The sequence below is a fragment of the Serinus canaria genome, chromosome 1A (assembly GCF_022539315.1).
Source record: "Serinus canaria isolate serCan28SL12 chromosome 1A, serCan2020, whole genome shotgun sequence".
Classification (NCBI taxonomy): domain Eukaryota; kingdom Metazoa; phylum Chordata; class Aves; order Passeriformes; family Fringillidae; genus Serinus; species Serinus canaria.
Genome location: NC_066314.1, coordinates 446596 through 465225, shown reverse-complemented (window position 1 = coordinate 465225; position 18630 = coordinate 446596). Strand labels below are relative to the sequence as shown.

At 64.3% G+C, this 18630-nt stretch overlaps 1 protein-coding gene across 3 annotated transcripts in view; it reads left to right on the top strand.

The window, feature by feature from the left end:
• The first annotated feature begins 2570 nt into the window (after nucleotides 1–2570).
• Nucleotides 2571–18630, top strand: part of SBF1 (SET binding factor 1) — a 66523-nt gene continuing 50463 nt past the window's right edge. For all 3 annotated transcript variants that reach the window (XM_050969807.1, XM_050969806.1, XM_050969805.1), the window contains exon 1: nucleotides 2571–2734. In XM_050969807.1, coding sequence (XP_050825764.1) covers nucleotides 2680–2734 — 55 coding nt within the window. In that variant the 5' untranslated portion in view covers nucleotides 2571–2679. The remainder of the gene's footprint in view (nucleotides 2735–18630) is intronic.

Sequence of the window (18630 nt, the reverse complement as noted above, 5' to 3'; positions counted from 1 at the left end):
CCGGTCCCACGTCCCCGCTGTCACCTTCGCCGGGTACCCGATCCTTGGGCTGTCCCAGGGCTGTCACACTGCTGGTGGCCCCGTGTCACTGTGCCGCGGGGTCACAGCCGGCCCCCAGCGGGTGTCCCCCGCTCTGTGCCCGCACAGACCCCTGTGCTCCTGCACACCGGGGTCCGGGTGTGGCTCCGTGCAGGGGACACGGGGACGCGGGCACCTGGGGTGCGGGGACACGGGCACGGCCACTCCGGTGCCATCAGCACCCGGGCACGGCCACTCCGGTGCCATCAGCACCCGGCTGATGCCCGAACCGTGCCGAAATGGGCACGTGGCACAGGGACAGCCGCAGCTCGATGCCACCAGCGGTCACGGCTGGCCCAGGAGCCGCCCGTGCCGCGGGACCCGCCTGGGCAAGCTCTGCCCGGAGCGGGGCGGGCGCGGTGCGGGGGTCTCGGCGGGGACTCCGCGGCCGTGCCCGGCACGGAGCCAGCCGTGTCCCGACACGCCGCACGTGTCCCGACAGGCGGGGCCGGGCGGGAGGCGCAAGGACCGGGCAGGGTTGCATCACCCCCGGCCGGGGTGCGGGGTGCGGGGGGACCCCACTCGGGGTCCCGGGGATCCCCTCCAGCCCGGAGAGGTGAACCCCAGGGCCGGGGATGGGGCTGCCCTGGGCTGTCCCTGCCCGGGCACACCGCGGGGACACCGCGGTGACCCCGGGGCTGCGGGAGTGCCGAGCTGCCGCTGCTGCCGGGGCTCTGCCCGGAGCCCGGCGCCCCTCGGGGGGCGAGGCCGGGCGGTGCGGGCCGCCCCCCGTCCCGCCCGCAGCTCCCGCGGGGGTGGGCATGGGCAGCTCCCGTGGGCCGTGCCCGGCTCGGCAGAGGCCGTGCCCGCCGTCTGCCCGGGGGCACCGGGGCGGGGCCGGCGGGTGTCCTGGGCCTGGCACGGGCCAGCTCCGGGCCGGAACGGGACGGGCACAGCGGCACTGCGGGCGCTGCTCGGGCCGACCCCAGCCCCCGGAGGAACGGCACCGGACACTCGCTGACCACGCGGCCCTGCCGCCACCGCCACCCTCGGGCAGGGTCCCGCTGTCCCCGGAGGACGGGTGGCACAGAGCCCCGAGTGCAGGGGACACCACGGACTGGGGACACCGAGCCTCAGGGTCGTGTCCTGGGGGTCACATCTCGTGCGGGGTCATATCTGTGTGCGGGGTCACACTTATGTGGGAACACATCTGTGTGTGGGGACACACCTGAGTGTGTGGGGTCACACCTGAGTGTGTGGGGTCACACCTGAGTGTGTGAGGTCACACCTGTGTGCGGCACACCCGAGTGGGCACAGCTGGGGGGTCCTTTCCAGGGGGACGGTATGGAAGGGGGGTCCTGTACATCCTGTGGGCACACCTGGGGCTGTGCCCACCTGCGGGGTTCTGTGCTCACGGGGGGATCCTCCCATAGCCAGAGGGTCCCCACACGCGTGTCCGGGCACACCTGAGGGGTCCGTGGTCCGTGCACACTCGAGGATAGCCCCGCACAGCCCTGGATGTCCCCGCACAGCCCTGGATGTCCCCACACACCCCTGGATGTCCCCGCACACCTGGATGTCCCCGCACCCCTGGATGTCCCCGCACAGCCCTGGATGTCCCCACACACCCCTGGATGTCCCCGCGCACCCCTGGATGTCCCCACACCCCTGGATGTCCCCGCACCCCCTGGATGTCCCCGCACACCTGGATGTCCCCGCACAACCCTGGATGTCCCCGCACACCCCTGGATGTCCCCGCGCACCCCTGGATGTCCCCGCACCCCCCTGGATGTCCCCGCACACCCCTGGATGTCCCCGCACCCCTGGATGTCCCCGCACACCCCTGGACGTCCCCGCACCCCTTGATGTCCCCGCACACCTGGATGTCCCCGCACACCTGGATCTCCCCGCACACCCCTGGATCTCCCCGCACACCTGGATGTCCCCGCACAGCCCTGGATGTCCCCGCACACCTCTGGATGTCCCCGCACAGCCCTGGATGTCCCCGCACCCCTGGATGTCCCCGCACCCCTGGATGTCCCCGCACAGCCCTGGATGTCCCCGCACCCCTGGATGTCCCGCACACCGGATGTCCCGCACACCCTGGATGTCCCCGCACCCCTGGATGTCCCCGCACACCCCTGGATGTCCCCGCACACCCCTGGACGTCCCGCACCCCTGGATGTCCCCGCACACCTGGATGTCCCCGCACCCCTGGATGTCCCCGCACACCTGGATGTCCCCGCACACCCCTGGACGTCCCCGCACACCTGGATGTCCCCGCACAACACCTGGATGTCCCCGCACACCCACCCTGGATGGCTCCGTGTTCCCCCTCCCCCCTCCCGGACCCTCCGACCCCCCCCCCCGGGGAAGCCCCTCGCCCGGCCCCGCCCCCTCCCCACCAGCCCCCGCCCCCTCCGCGCTAGCCCCCGCCCCTCCATCAGCGGCCAATAGGAGGCGCAGTCGCTCACGCCCTCAGCCAATGGGAGGTGAGGCCCCGCCCCCCGGGCCCGGCGCTGGCGCAGGCGCAGGCGCGGTGCGCTCGGGGCCAAGATGGCGGCGGCGGCGGGCGGTGGGCGCGGGCGGGCGGCGGCGCCCTGAGGAGCCGAGCGCGGCCTCGCGGGGCTCCCGGGGCCGGCCCGGGCCGCCCCCGCCGCCATGGCCCGCCTGGCTGACTACTTCGTGCTCGTGGGATACGACCCCGGCAAGCGCGGTGAGCGGCGGAGGCACGCGGGGGGGCCGGGCCCGCGCGGGGCCGCCCCGGCCGGGGCTGCGGGGCCGGGACCGTGCGGTGGGCGCGGGGCCGGGGCCGCGGGGCGAGCCCGGGCCGGGGGTGCGGGGCGGCAGTACGCGGTAGTTCTGGATCAGGGATGAGGCTGTGGGGCCGTCCCGGACGTGCGGGGTGAGCCCGGGCCGGGGGAGCGGAGCCGTCGCGGGGCCGCGGCCGGTCCCGGGCCGGGCAGTTCTCAGCTCCCCGTGAAAGCGCTCTGAGCGGCCCCCGGGCAGCTCCCGGCAGCCGGAGCCGCCCCTGCGCGGCTCGGCGCGTTCACGGTTTGGGTGTTTTCGGTCTGTCTCCCTCCCCCGCCGTGCGCGGGCTGTCACCGCTCCGGAAACATCGGCTGCGCTTGGGGGGGCACTGCTGTCCTCCGGGCACGGCCGCGGGCCTGCTCCCCCTGCGCATCCTCAGCTCCGGCCACGGGACGTGCTGCTCCTCCCGGTCCTGCTTCCAGTGGGCACCCACTGCCCCTGCCTGCGATAAGGGGGGCTGTGCCCCCTGCCCCGCTCCCCGGGATGGGGGTCTGTGCCCCCGGCCCCGCTCCCCGGGATGGGGGGCTGTGTCCCCTGCCCCGTTCCCCGCGATGGGGGGCTGTGCCCCCGGCCCCGCTCCCCGGGATGGGGGTCTGTGCCCCCTGCCCCGCTCCCCGGGATGGGGGTCTGTGCCCCCTGCCCCGCTCCCCGGGATGGGGGTCTGTGCCCCCGGCCCCGCTCCCCGGGATGGGGGTCTGTGCCCCCGGCCCCGCTCCCCGGGATGGGGGTCTGTGCCCCCGGCCCCGCTCCCCGGGATGGGGGGCTGTGTCCCCGGCCCCGTTCCCCGCGATGGGGGGCTGTGCCCCCGGCCCCGTTCCCGCGATGGGGGCTGTGCCCCGGCCCCGTTCCCCGCGATGGGGGGCTGTGCCCCGGCCCCGCTCCCCGGGATGGGGGGCTGTGCCCCCGGCCCCGCTCCCCGGGATGGGGGTCTGTGCCCCCGGCCCCGCTCCCCGGGATGGGGGTCTGTGCCCCCGGCCCCGCTCCCCGGGATGGGGGTCTGTGCCCCCGGCCCCGCTCCCCAGGATGGGGGGCTGTGCCCCCGGTCCCATTCCCCAGGCACCCACAGCTCCTGGGATGGGAATGGTATCCCTGGATACCCCCATACCCATTCCCTGGGATGGGGGGCTGTGCCCCCAGCCCCATTCCCTGGGCACCCCCAGCCCCCTCAGGCAGGCCCTCGTTCCCTCCCTGCTCCCTCGGACGCTCCTGACCCCAGGATCTGTGGGATGTCCCGCAGTTCCTCTGTCCTCTCCCTCATCCCTGCTCGCTGTCAGGTGATGCTGTTGGTTGTTTTGGTTGTGGGGTGTTCCTTGTTGGGGATTTAGGGTCTCTTCCTGTCGTGTTTTCTTCTGGTTCCTGCCCCCAGGGCTGTCAGGGAAAACGAGCTTTGGCAGCATCACAGAGGAGGTGAAGTGCCCTAAAATCAGGAAACGAGGCCTTTGCTGCAGAACCCCCCAAGTGTCTCTTCCCACCTGGCACACTCCCAGGCTGTGGCTGTGCCTGTTCCAAGCCTGTGCTCGGAGCTGGGGAAGGGGAGTGCTCATTTTGCTGTGGGTTTGTCCATCAGGGGATGCTCGTGGGGCTCAGCTGCACAATCCCAGGGCGGATCCCAGCCCCATCCCGGGGTCCCTGGAGGAGGGCAGCAGGAGCAAGGTGTGTGTCGGGAATGCTGCAGAGCAGAGCTCTGGATCAGAGTTTGGTGTTCCCTCGGGGCTTTCTGCTCATCTGCTGTTGGTTTGGTGTTTGGTTGTTGTTTTTATTGCTGTTATTGCAGTTGTGTTCCCCCAGTGTCCCCTGGTCCTGGGGCACAGGGATGGGCAGGAGCTGCTGTCCCACAGCTCACACCGTGCTGGGGTGGGAGATGCAGGGGGGATTCCAGGATTCCATCTGGGAGCAGCTTCCACGTCCTCTCAGGAGCCATGCTGGGTGGCTGTACCCCCTTTGTCCTGCCTCCAGGTGCTTCCTCCTGCATCTTCTTCCTCATCTTCTCTCTGAGGATGCTGCAGCTGGGACCTGCACCTTCAAACTGGTGCTGTCAGCTGGTTGGTGACTGGTGAGGATCAGGAACCTGACGTTCCTCCTGCCTGGGGCTCCTTGGGGCTGGTGTTCCTTGCTGTGACTCCCAGAGCCTGAGTTTCCCAGGGAACAGAAATGTCCCACGTGTGCCTGGGGTCATTTGGCATTTGTTTGGGGGAGAGGGATGATGCTGTGAGGTGGTGTGGTTGGCTGCAGTGGGACAGCCAAAAGGAAGAACAGGTTTAGGTGGGATATTGGGAGGGAATTCCTGGCTGGGAGGGCAGGCAGGCCCTGGCACAGGTGCCCAGAGCAGCTGGGACTGCCCCTGGGTCCCTGGCAGTGCCCAAGGTCAGGCTGGGAGCAGCCTGGGGCAGTGGGAGATGTCCCTGCCATGGCAGGGGTGGATCAAGATGAACTTTCTGGTCCCTTCCCACTCAAATCACTCAATGATTCTGTGCCACAGGGAAGGGAAGAGTTCACATCTGACAAATTATGTTCCTTTGGTGTAAATGTTAGCTTTATTTTGGGTTTGACTCACCTCTGCAGGGAGGAGATGGCACCAGGATATTGTGGGGAGGTGGATCCCAGTTCCCCTGGCGGGGAAGGATCCAGGTTCCCTGGGAAAGGACAGGTCCCAGACACCAGCCCCAGCCCCCTGGCTGCTGGGATGGCCCAGTCAGAAGTGACCTGTGCAGAGTGGGGCAGCCAGGAGTTGTGGCCTCTCTGTGACAGCCTAGGCAAGCTCCTTCCCCTGCCAGGCTGGAGGTGTCCGAGCGCCGTGTCCCCGGGGCTGTGCCAGCCTGTCCCCAGCGATGGACTGACACCGGTTCTGTGGTTTTTGGGATCAGGCTGGCAGCATTCCTGGCTCCCAGCTCTGTTTTCCCACCCCCCTCCCTGCTTAGATAATGCTGGAGGAAGGGCAGCGGCGCTCATCTGCCGGTGACTAATTGCTGTACAGGTTGGGTTGCTCTGGCAGAGCTGTGGGCTGTGCCAGCCTGGGCTGTGCCAGCCTGGGCTGTGCCATCCCTGTAATCCTCACCTGTAAACAAAGCTGGGCTGAGCTGCACCAGGGCTGGATGAGCCCCTCGGCACTGTGGGGTGCCTGTGGGGTTTGGGGTCGAGCAGGGGTGGGTTTGCAGTTGGGGATGTGAAAGGGAAAGGTCTGGTGGGGTGGTGGGAGCTGAGGGGGCTCTGCAGCATCTCCAGAGAGACAATGCCAGGCTGGGCTGGGTGGGAAGGGACCTCAGAGCCCCTCCAGTGCCACCCCTGCCATGGCAGGGACACCTCCCACTGTCCCAGCCTGCTCCAGCCCCAGTGTCCAGCCTGGCCTTGGACACTGCCAGGGATGCAGGGGCAGCCCCAGCTGCTCTGGCAATTCCAGCCCAGGCAGGAATTCCTCATTGCCCAGATCCCATCCATGCCTGCCCTCTGGCACTGGGAGCCATTCCCTGGGTGCTGTCCCTGCAGGCCTTGTCCCCAGTCCCTCTGCAGCTCTTCTGGAGCCCCTTCAGGCCCTGCCAGGGGCTCTGATCTCTCCCTGGAGCCCTTCCCTTCCAGCCTGGCTCCAGGAGATGTTGCCGTGGCTCAGTGCAGTTTGTGGGAACAAAACCGAAAGCAGATCCGTGCTGGAGCGGGGCCGTGCTGGGTTCCTTGGGGTCACTGGGTGCTGCTGGAGCCGCCTGTCCCTGGGGTTTCCTGGAACAGCCTCATCCCCCGTGACCTGGGGCTGTGCTGCAGGGCCTGGGACCATGTCCTGCTCCTCGGGCAGGGGCAGAAAAGGGCTCTGAACTCTCTCAAGGGCTCTGGCTTTGGCTGTGGACTGGGGCCTTAAGCTGCTCTGGCTGCACGGGCTGTCCAGGACACAGGCAGGCATCCAGATGCTTTTCCTGGTTTGTGGAGCTGTGGGGGACGTGTCCAGGAATGCAGAGCATGGACATGCCACCTGCCTGGCACAATGTCCCCGTGTCCCTCCACTGTGCCAGGCACCCAGCCCACTCCGTGGGACTGTGGGAGAGGGGCTCCGGGGAAAAGTGTGGGGTGAATGCTCCTGGCAGTGGGAGCCACCAGGCAGTGGGACCCAGCTCCTTCCATGGCAGTGTCTTTTTTATTGTGTGCTGATTGCTCACATTATTCCCTTGTAAATGAGCGGGTTTTGTTCTCCTGGCTCTTCTTTCAGCTTCCCAGAGCTGGGATTGTGCTGGGTTTTACCTGGGAATGTCAGCTTCCCAGGGCAGGGATTGTGCCTGGTTTTACCTGGGAATGTCAGCTTCCCAGAGCTGGGATTGTGCTGGGTTTTACCTGGGAATGTCAGCTTCCCAGGGCAAGGATTGTGCTGGGTTTTACCTGGGAATGTCAGCTTCCCAGAGCAGGGATTGTGCTGGTTTTACCTGGGAATGTCAGCTTCCCAGAGCTGGGATTGTGCTGGGTTTTACCTGGGAATGTCAGCTTCCCAGAGCTGGGATTGTGCTGGGTTTTACCTGGGAATGTCAGCTTCCCAGGGCAAGGATTGTGCCTGGTTTTACCTCGGGATCTGAGTGTTTTTCTCTGTTAATCCCCCTTACCCCGAGAGTCCAGGACAGCCCAATTCCAAACCCTGTGGCTGAAGGAGTCTGGAAGTTTTGGATACAGAGCACTGGATGGGCATGGCCTGGATGATTGGAGCCAAGACCCATCTTGGGATTGATTTGTGTTTTCCCAGGGGGTTTAATCTGCCAGAGGGCAGGCATGGATGGGATCTGGGCAATGAGGAATTCCTGCCTGGGCTGGAACTGCCAGAGCAGCTGGGGCTGCCCCTGCATCCCTGGCAGTGCCCAAGGCCAGGCTGGACAGTGGGGCTGGAGCAGGCTGGGACAGTGGGAGGTGTCCCTGCCATGGCAGGGGTGGCACTGCAGGGGCTCTGGGGTCCCTTTCCCGCCGTGCCCATCCCGTCCCTGATCCCTGTGCAGCCCCGGGCCCGGTGGTGCCGGTGTCCCGCGGGTGTCGGGCTGGCTGTGGAGGATGCCGTGGCTGCTCGGATGTCACAGTGGTTTCTGCATTTCCGTGCTCATGGAGCAGCATCACCCCACGCTTGTGCCCTCCTCAGACACCCAGCCTGGGGCTCGGCAGCTCCGTGGGTGGCTGGGGTGGCAGGAGGAAGCTGCTCTGCGCTCAGGGCTGCCTCTTTCCATGAGGTGCTTGGGGCAGGTTTTGGGGTGCTCTTTGTGAGGAGCGAGGGCACAGACAGCACACATCCTGTCCTTCCCCAGGTGCTCCTGGAGTTGGTTCCTGGTGGGAGAAGCTGAATGGATCTGCAGGCCAGAGCAGGGCTCTCAGGGCTCATCCTGCTGCTGTCCCAGCTGTTTTGGGTTGGGTTCCAGCTCTCCTGGTGGCACCCATCTGTGTCACTCTGTCACGCGTGGCCGTGGCCCCGTGACTCAGGGTTTGACTCAGCTGAGTTCCCGCCCGTGGAGAAGCCCCCGGGGCTGGCAGCAGTGATGGAGCTGTTTGCTGGGTCAATATTTGCACAGGGAAAGAGGCTGGGAATGGCCCTGCCACGTGCAGAGCTGCTCCCACCCACGTGCCCGGCGGTGGGAAAGGTGGGAATGTGAGAGAGGCCCCGGAGCTGTTCCAGGGCTGGAGCCCCTCTGCTCTGGAGCCAGGCTGGGACAGCTGGGGGTGCTCACCTGGAGAAGGGAAGGATGCAGGGAGAGCTTCCAGCACGTTCCGGGGCCTGGAGGGGCTCCAGGAGAGCTGCAGAGGGACTGGGGACAAGGCCTGCAGGGACAGGAGCCAGGGAATGGCTCCCACTGCCAGAGGGCAGGCATGGATGGGATCTGGGCAATGAGGAATTCCTGCCTGGGCTGGAACTGCCAGAGCAGCTGGGGCTGCCCTGGATCCCTGGAATGTCCAAGGCCAGGCTGGGCACTGGGGCTGGAGCTTGCTGGGACAGTGGGAGGTGTCCCTGCCCGTGGTGGCTCTGGGTGATGTTTAAGGTCCCTTCCCACCCAGACCAGTCTGGGATTCCCTGATTCCATGTGCAACCACTGGCTGCCTCTGGAAGGGGTCACCCCTCCCGCCGGCCCCCACAGCTTCCAGCTGCATCCAGGCCTGGGAACTGCGGCTCTTCTGATCCCAGCTGCTCCATGAATCCTCCTCTCCTTCCCTTTGAACTCCTGCCCAGGAGGAGCAGCTCTGTGGGCTGCAGGTCCCACGCGGGAGTTGGAGGCCAAGCAGTGACAGTGACAGGGGCAGTGACAGGGCCAGAGCTGTCCCTGGGCAGTGCCAGGGCTGGGCCTGAGCTCGGCCTGAGCTCCTCCAGCTCCACCGAGTTGTGTTTGTGGATGGAGAGAGATTCATCTTGGAATCATGGAGTTGTTTAGGTTGGAAAACCTCTCAGAGCCCATCCCGTCCAACCATCCACAGCACTGACAAGGCCACCACTGACCCTGTCCCCAAGTGCCACATCCACATGGATTTTAAGTCCCTCCAGGAATGGGGACTCCACCACTGCCCTGGGCAGCCTCTGCCAAGGCCTGACCCCTCTTTCCATGGGAAAATTCCTGCAGATTCCACCCTGAGGCTCCCCTGGCCCAGACTGAGGCCATTCCCTCTGTTCCTGTCCCTGTTCCCTCAGCTCCATTCCCTGGACACCCCTGGCTGCCCCTCCTTTTCCCTGTTGTTATTGGTGTGTGATGGATCAGGCTGGACCTGGAGCAGCCCCTGAGCAGGGAAGTCAGAGCTGCAGCTCTGGGCTGGTCATTTCTCCCCCTTTGGGCACATTCCCGTGTCCAGCTGGGTTTCCTTGCCAGAATTCCCTGCTTCTGTCACCAGGGGTGGTGTCTGGTATTGCTTGGAGTGTGGCAGTCCCTGTTTTGGGAAGGTGGCTGAAGGTGAGGTGGGCACACAGCCCTAACCCCGATGTTGTACCCAGATCCTCGCCCCATTTCTTGGTGGTATTTTGTGTGCTTCCAGTGAGGATTTAGCACTTTTCTCTCGGGTCTCTCTCACCCCAGCTCGTGTTTTCCCCGAATCTGAAGCCTTTCCTTGCAGCCAGTTCCCTTTTCCCGTTGGAGCAGCAGCTGCGGTTTTATGGGCACTAAAAACACAAACAAACCCCACTTGGAACATGCCCTGGAGCTCCCTGGGCTGCAGGGAGGAGTTAACCCCGAGAACCCCTTTGGTTTGGTTCCCTGCCGCACCTGGGGGAGCAGGGACGATCCCGTGGGGTTGGGTGGGATCTGCAGGAGCTTCTCTGCCACCTCTCTCTGGGATGGTGGCAGTGACGCCTCCAGGGCCGCTCTGCTCCTCCCGTGGCTCCAGAGCTCCTGACCACTAAATGCTGCTCTTGTGGCAGAGGCGAGCTGGAGAGCCTGCTGGCCTCGGGGCAGGGAATTCCTGCTCCTGGGAACGAGCCTTCCCATATCCGGAGTGTGTTTGTCCCTCCCGGGGTGGCAGCTGCTGCCTGGAGAGGCACGGAGGGTTTGGGGGCTGCTGGGACCCTCTGAGAGGGTCCTTGGTGACTGGTGGGACCCTGTGGGGTGATTGGGGGCTGCTAGGAAGCTCTGGGGAAGTTTGGGGGCTGGTGGGACCCTCTTGGCAGGTTTAGGGGCTGGTGGGACCCTGTGAGGGGGTTTGGGGACTGATGGGACCCTCTGAGAGGATCCTTGGTGACTGGGGGAACCTTCTCGGGGGATTTGGTGACTGCTGGGACCCTCTCAGAGGGTTTGGTGACTATTGGAACCTCTTGGAGGGTTTGCTGGCTGGTGGGACCCTGTGGGCGTCCTTGGTGATTTGTGGGACCCTCTGGGGGACTGGTGGGACCCTGAGGAAAGGTTTGGTGACTGGTAGGACCCTCTGGAAGGGGCTGGGGACTGGTTTAGGGGCAGGCAGTGGGTGGGGGTCGGGGCACGTGGGGAGCAGCAGTGAGGGCCCTGCCTCTCCCTCCCTCCCTCCCTCCCTCCTCCCACAGCAGTTCCAGAGGTTTGTGTTTGTGGAGTGGCTCCAGTGCCACGTGTCCCCTGGCAGGGAGCAGCCGCACGTTCCCGGCTCCCGCGGCCTCCTCGCCGGGATCCAGAGAGTCTCACACGTTATTTTTGTGTGTCTGAGCTGTTTGATGGAGATGTGGCAGCACGAGGGGATTTTGGGGAGGAAGAGCCGCCTGTGGTGTGTGTGCAGCTGAGGTGTCTCTGTGGGCAGCTGCAGGAAGTGCAGCAAAGCAGCTCCTCCTGAGCTCTGCAGCACCTTCCTGCCCAGCCGGGTCTGCTGATGGCCCAGATAAGGCCTCTTGTGTCTTGTCACTGCCACTGTCACTGTCACACCCTCACCAGGGCAGGCTTGGGGCCCGGCAGGTCTGATCAGCTTCTGACCCCAGCCTGGATGCTCCGAGGGGCTTGGCCCTGCATCCACGGGAACAGTGACTGTGGCCTCCTGCCCATTGTCCCTCCCAGAGCTCCCAGTGCTCCTGTCCAGGGCAGGAAACAGAGCTGGGAAGGGGCTGGAGCCCCAGGAGGGCTGAGGGGGCTGGGCAGGGGCTGAGCCTGGAGCAAAGGAGGCTCAGGGGGACCTTGTGGCTCTGCACAAGTCCCTGCCAGGAGGGGACAGCTGGGGGGGTCGGGCTGTGCTCCAGGGAACAGGGACAGGAGCAGAGGGAACGGCCTCAGGCTGGGCCAGGGCAGGGGCTGGGGGGATTTTGGGGGATTCCCTCCTGGAAAGGGCTGTGCAGCCCTGGCACAGGGGTGGAGTTACCTGGGGACATGGTCACTGGTGGCCTTGGCAGTGCTGGGGAATGGCTGGACCCGATGCTTTTCCAACCCAAACAATTCCCTGATTTTGAGTCAGCTCTGCTCCAAAGCTGCTGTAATGTTGCTGGTTTATGTGGAAAAAGCCTCTGCCCTGGTTTTAGGACCTTGCCCTGGTGTTTGGTGTTTTTGAGCTACCTGCAGTCACAGCCCTGCAGCAAATTCCCATCAGGATGCCCAGCCAGGCGTTGGGAGGTGCCAGCTGTGTGTTCATCCGCACCTTCACCTGCCAGCTTTTGTGTCCCTCAGTGGGGAAAGCTGGGAATGAGCTCTGCAAGGGCAGGGAAGGGGCTGGGAGCGCTGGGAATGAGCTCTGCAAGGGCAGGGAAGGGGCTGGAACCACTGGGAATGAGCTCTGCAAGGGCAGGGAAGGGGCTGGAATCGCTGGGAATGAGCTCTGCAAGGGCAGGGAAGGGGCTGGGAGCGCTGGGAATGAGCTCTGCCAGGGCAGGGAAGGGGCTGGGAGCGCTGGGAATGAGCTCTGCAAGGGCAGGGAAGGGGCTGGGACCGCTGGGAATGAGCTCTGCCAGGGCAGGGAAGGGGCTGGGACCACTGGGAATGAGCTCTGCCAGGGCAGGGAAGGGGCTGGGACCACTGGGAATGAGCTCTGCAAGGGCAGGGAAGGGGCTGGAACCACTGGGAATGAGCTCTGCAAGAGCAGGGAAGGGGCTGGGAGCGCTGGGAATGAGCTCTGCAAGGACAGGGAAGGGGCTGGGACCGAGGGCCGGTACCGCTGCGCTGTCCCTCTGCCCGGCTGTGGGGACACGGCCCTGCTGTCCCTCGGACACAGTGGCTCTGTCAGGGCCCAGCCGAGGACAATGGCTGGCTTCAGCCTCGCCAGGGCCGTGCCACGGGCTGGGGCTGGGCATGAGCAGAGCTGTGGCTCTGGTGCCTTCAGGGGACGAGCCCAGCGAGGGCAGCTGGGCTGCCCTGCACAGGCAGGGGATTGGAAAGGACAGGGATAAGCTCCTGGATGGGATCAAGGTGAGCTCAGCAGGAAGGAGGTCAGACGGTGCCCATTCCTCACAGGAGCAGGGAGAGCTGATTCCTGCAGGGATTGGCTGCAGGAACGGGCTCTCAGCTCCGCCTGGGGATGTGTCAGCTGTTCCCAGCACTGGGAATTCCTGCAGAGATGTGTGCAAAGCCCAGCAAGGTGGTTTCCCGCAACTCCCTGACAGGAGGGTGGTCCAGGTGGGGTCGGGTTCTGCTCCCAGGAAACAGGGACAGAAGGAAAGGGAACAGGCTCAGGCTGGGCCGGGGGAGGGGCAGGGTGGGCATCAGGAGCGATTTCCCCATGGAAAAGCTGGTCCAGCCTGGCACAGCCTGGCAGTCCCTCAGCACCCTCACAGCCAAGAATCTCTTGTCCATATCCCATCTAATTCATCTGGCAGTGGAGGCCGTTCCCCCTTGTCCCAAGTGCCTCTCCAGGTGACCACAGCGCTGTCCCAGTGCCAGCAGGGCAGGGGGACAGTGGCACTGCAGACAGCCCTGGGTGTCCCAGAGCCTCTCCTGCCCCGGCTCCTCCCTGCAGAGTGGGGCTCTCCTGGGGGATTTCTCCGTCCATTTAACTTCTCCTTCCTCCCTCTCTGAGTTCTTCTCAGCTCTCCTGGCTCAGGTCTGTGTTTTCACTTCACGTTTTTTCTTTCCCCCCCCCCCCCGTTTGGATGGGTTTGGGCTGTGTTTGGAGGCTGCTTTGCTCCTGTCACACATGATCTTCATCCACATTCTTCCCGCTCTCCCTGGCATCCCTGTTTTCCCTCTTTCCTCCCAAGTCCTGGCAGTGGAGTCACCTCACCATCATTAACACAGAGGGAGGAAATGTGGATTTTCTTCTGGATTCTCCCTCTGACCCGAGGTTTTCTTGGCAACTCTGGTTTTATACAAGGACCTTTCACAAATGTTGGATTTCTTGGGAATTCCATCGAGGGTGTTGGGATTTTGTACTTTTGTTTACTGCTGGTGCAGAACTCGAGGTTTGCAGTGTTTGGGATCCAGATCTGGTTTCAAGGAGCAGCTCCAAGAGCTGCTGGAGCTCTGTCCTTCATCCCCTGGATCCCTGGCAGTGCCCCAGGCCAGGCTGGGCACTGGGGCTGGAGCAGGCTGGGGCAGTGGGAGGTGTCCCTGCCATGGCAGGGGTGGCACTGCAGGGGCTCTGGGGTCGTTTCCTACCCAACGCCTTCCAGGATCCCCTGATTGCAATCCTGGCCTTCTCAGGGAAGTTTTCTCCCAAGAAAAAGCGGTTTCTTTTTCCCAGAGGCCCTTCTGAGCATCCCTGGGCGTGTGCCAGCCGTTCCTCCTGGCCCGAGGGATGCAGGTGGCAGCAGGCCAGGCAGGAATGTGATCTGTCATCCCGGCCGGCGGCACGCGGGGATGAATCGGCAGCCCCAGAAATCCAGCGCTCCAGCCTGGAGCCTGCCGGGTGGAGTCATGAGACAGGCACAGGGCTGGGATCCTCTGAGTCATCCTGGGAGAAATCTGTTCCCGGCTCCAGAGCCCGTAGGAAGCGCGGGGGGAAGCGGAGGGAGCAGCCGGGAGCTGTGGAGCCCATCGCAGGGAGGCTGGTGGGGTGTGGGGGGAGGAGCGGGGCTGGGGGCAGCTCCCCCAGCTGGGATTTGCTGCCTTTCACCATAAAAGGGGAAATTCTCCTTCACACCTCGTGCAGAGTGTGCGTGAGTCCGCAGGGAGTGGGAGAAGGGAACATCCGAGGAGGGAAGGCTGGAGAGGGTGTGGCCAGGAGGGAAAGGAGGTGGAGATCGTGTGACCGTGGGGACATGGGATGGGGTTGCAGGGATGTGGGGCTGGAGATGGGATGGGGCTGCAGGGATGTGGGGCTGGAGATGGGATGGGGCTGCAGGGATGTGGGGTCAGAGATGGGGTGGGGCTGCAGGGATGTGGGGCTGGAGATGGGATGGGGCTGCAGGGATGTGGGGCTGGAGATGGGATGGGGCTGCAGGGATGTGGGGTCTGGATGGGCAATGGGGCTGCAGGGATGTGGGGCTGGAGATGGGATGGGGCTGCAGGGATGTGGGGTCAGAGATGGGATGGGGCTGCAGGGATGTGGGGTCAGGGATGGGATGGGGCTGCAGGGATGTGCGGCTGGAGATGGGATGGGGCTGCAGGATGTGGGTCAGAGATGGGATGGGGCTGCAGGGATGTGGGTCAGGGATGGGATGGGGCTGCAGGATGTGGCGGGATGGGATGGGGCTGCAGGGATGTGGGGCTGGAGATGGGATGGGGGCTGCGGATGTGGGGTCAGGATGGATGGCTGCAGAGATGTGGGGCTGGAGATGGGATGGGGCTGCAGGGATGTGGGGTCAGGGATGGGATGGGGCTGCAGGGATGTGGGGCTGGAGGTGCAATGGGGCTGCAGGGATGTGGGGCTGATATCCTGACTAAGGAGGCAGTTCCGGTTTGAGAGGTGAAATTCCAGTCTGTGTTCCAGTAGAAGCACTGGATGCAGCTCCAGGAGGATCCACAGCCTTGTGGAGTTGCAAAAAACCCCAAAACCAAAGAGCCCCACCTGCCCCAAACCAGTCCCAGCTTCTCCTGGTGTTGTCAGTCCATGGAATTGTTCAGGATTCGACCCCAGGCTCCCGGGGTTCCTGGGAGTGCTGCAGGGCAGAGCAGCTGGCAGCCCACCTGGCACGGTGGGGAAGGCTGGATGGGGACAGGACAGAATTCCCAGTGGGAAGGGAGGGGCCGTGTCCTGCCCCAGAGCCAGGGAGTGAGGGGGACCCGTGGCTCCCCGAGGCAGCACCTGGGGACTTGCTGAGGTGTCCTGGGAGCAGTGCCAGCCTGGGGGCCTGTCCCATCGCAGGCAGGGCTGCTGTGGGATTTGCAGTTCTTGGTCCAGATGGAGACTGCCAGGCTCCAAGTAAATCCCGGGATTTACCGGGGTTTCCTGGCTGAGATGGGTGGGAGTGGTGATGGGATGGGGACGGGGGAGGGAGTGTGGATGGGGTCAGCCCCGGCCAGGGACCCCCGGGAGGGGACAGGAGCCTGCCGTGGCCACAGAACAGGGACATGGATTCATGGAATGGGTTGGGTGGGAAGGGACCCCAGAGCCCCTCCAGTGCCACCCCTGCCATGGCAGGGACACCTCCCACTGTCCCAGGTGCTCCAGCCCCAGTGTCCAGCCTGGCCTTGGCACTGCCAGGGATGCAGGGGCAGCCCCAGCTGCTCTGGGCACCCTGTGCCAGGCCTGCCCACCCTCCTGGGATGCTGGAGATCCAAAAAAGGGAGAAGGGGACCTCAGGGTGTGCTGAGGGCTGGGTGACATTGTTCAGGCATGGGGGGAGCTCACCTGGGGGTGTTTGTACCTGTGAGGAGCTCACCTGGCTGCAGCTGCTCCACCTGCCCCCCACGTGCAGCTCTTGTGCTTCTCTGTTCCCTTGTGTGTTTTTAATGGAATCATGGAATTGTTTGGGGTGGAAAATCGCTCAGGGCTCATTGAGTCCAACCATGCCCCAGCACTACCAAGGCCACCACTGACCCTGTCCCCAAGTGCCACATCACATGGCTTTGAAATCCCAACAGGGATGGCACTCCAAACCTCCCTGGGCACCTCTGCCAGGGCTGCACAGCCCTTTCCAGGAGAGAATTCCCCAAAATCCACCCTGAGCTCCCCTGGCCCAGCCTGAGGCCGTTCCCTCTGCTCCTGTCCCTGTTCCCTGGAGCACAGCCCGACCTCCCCTGGCTGTCCCCTCCTGGCAGGGACTTGTGCAGAGCCACAAGGTCCCCCTGAGCCTCCTTTGCTCCAGGCTCAGCCCCTGCCCAGCCCCCTCAGCCCCTCCTGGGGCTCCAGCCCCTTCCCAGAGCTCCCTGGCAGTGTCCAGGGCGTTCTGCTGCCTCTCTGCTGCCTCAGCCTCAGGAAGGACCCAGGCCCTTGGAGGTTCCTGCAGCACCAGGTGCCAGTGCTGGGAGCAGAGCTGAGGCTTTGGCACACAGGAATTCCCAGGATAACCCAGGCTAAGTCCTCCTGAGCCATTAGAAGCTTGTCTGAGGGTCAGTGACAGTGGCACCAGCCAGGCTGGGAGAGCTGGGGGTGCTCACCTGGAGAGGAGAAGGACAAGGCAGGGAGAGCTCAGAGCCCCTGGCAGGACCTGAAGGGGTTGCAGGAGAGCTGCAGAGGGACTGGGGACAAGGGACAGAGGGACAGGACACAGGGAATGGCTTCCCTCTTGCAGCCATCCCATTGTCTGTCCCTGAAGTCATTTCAATGGGATTATTGCACATTGTTTTCCTTGGCTCTGTTGCCTCATCCCAGCCCATGAGGGCTTTGGGGTTCATGGAATTTTCCAAGCACTGGGGTGGCTGGAAGGGAGTGACAGAAAAAGGGGGATAAAGTGGGAAAGTCACCGTGCACCACCCCAGAAAGCAAAGTCCTATCTCCTGGCCCTGGCTTTGGGCAAAAGGAGGATGAAGAAGGGGCTCTGGAGGAGCAGGGAGAGTCAGGAGCTGCTCACAGCTCTTGGATCTTTTCCCAGAAATGTTTGATGGAAAATGTGGACTCTTCTCCCCGAGTCTGGAACGAGAGACAGGGATGTGGTGGGCTCATCCTAGCTCCTGCTCCTGTCTGGGATGGGTGGGAGGGTGGGAATGGAAAGGTGGTGGGCTCATCCCAGCTCCTGCTCTGGTCTGGGATGGGTGGGAGGGAGGGAATGGGGAGGTGCTGGGCTCATCTCAAATCCTGCTCCTGTCTGGGATGGGTGGGAAGGAGGAAATGGGCGGGTGCTGGGCTCATCCAGTGCAGTTCCAGTGCTCCTTGTCTCGTTCTGGACAGATTTTGGGCATTTCTCCCACTTTTCAGTTGATCCAGGTATTCCCATCAGGAGCCTCCATGTCCTCCCTGCCTCTGGTGTCCACCCAGACCCCTGGGCAGGGGCTGTGCCCGTGTCTGAGCCCCTTTAGCCCAGAGTGCTCTTGGCCCCGCTGTTTTCCTGAGCCCCATCATCCTGGAGTGCTCTTGGCCCCGCTGTTTTCCCAGCCCCATCATCCTGGAGTGCTCTTGGCCCCGCTGTTTTCCCAGCCCCATCATCCTGGAGTGCTCTTGGCCCCGCTGTTTTCCCAGCCCCTTTAGCCCGGAGTGCTCTTGGCCCCGCTGTTTTCCCAGCCCCATCATCCTGGAGTGCTCTTGGCCCCGCTGTTTTCCCAGCCCCATCATCCTGGAGTGCTCTTGGCCCCGCTGTTTTCCCAGTCCCATCATCCTGGAGTGCTCTTGGCCCCGCTGTTTTCCCAGCCCCATCATCCTGGAGTGCTCTTGGCCTCGCTGTTTTCCCAGCCCCATCATCCCGGAGTGCTCTTGGCCCCGCTGTTTTCCCAGCCCCATCATCCTGGAGTGCTCTTGGCCCCGCTGTTTTCCCAGCCCCTTTAGCCCGGAGTGCTCTTGGCCCCGCTGTTTTCCCAGTCCCATCATCCCGGAGTGCTCTTGGCCCCGCTGTTTTCCCAGCCCCATCATCCCGGAGTGCTCTTGTCCCCGCTGTTTTCCCAGCCCCATCATCCCGGAGTGCTCTTGGCCCCGCTGTTTTCCCAGCCCCATCATCCCGGAGTGCTCTTGGCCCCGCTGTTTTCCTGAGCCCCATCATCCTGGAGTGCTCTTGGCCCCGCTGTTTTCCCGGAGCCTTTGGGCTCGGTGCCGGTTCCCGTTCCCGTGCGCTCGCACCGCCGTCGCTCCGTGCCTGCAGCGGTCCCAGCAGGCCTGGGATGTGTCTGTGGGGTTTATCCCAGCCCTGGCTCTATCCCAGCCCCGTGTGCCCACGCAGGGATTATCCCCAGGGCTCTGGGATCATCCCCAGGGCTCTGGGATCATTCCTGCCTCTGGGAATGTCGCTTCTGCTCTGGGACGGGGCGCGGGGGGGTCTCTCCCATCCTTCCTCCCCCAAGCTCTGTGCATCCAAACCAGCCTTAATCCTTAATCCATGTCCAAGTTTGGAATGCCTGCAGTGTGTTTGCCCCGTTTTCTGGCTGTTAGCCGGTGGTTTGGGGCTTTTAGGTGGTTTTTTTGCTGGGA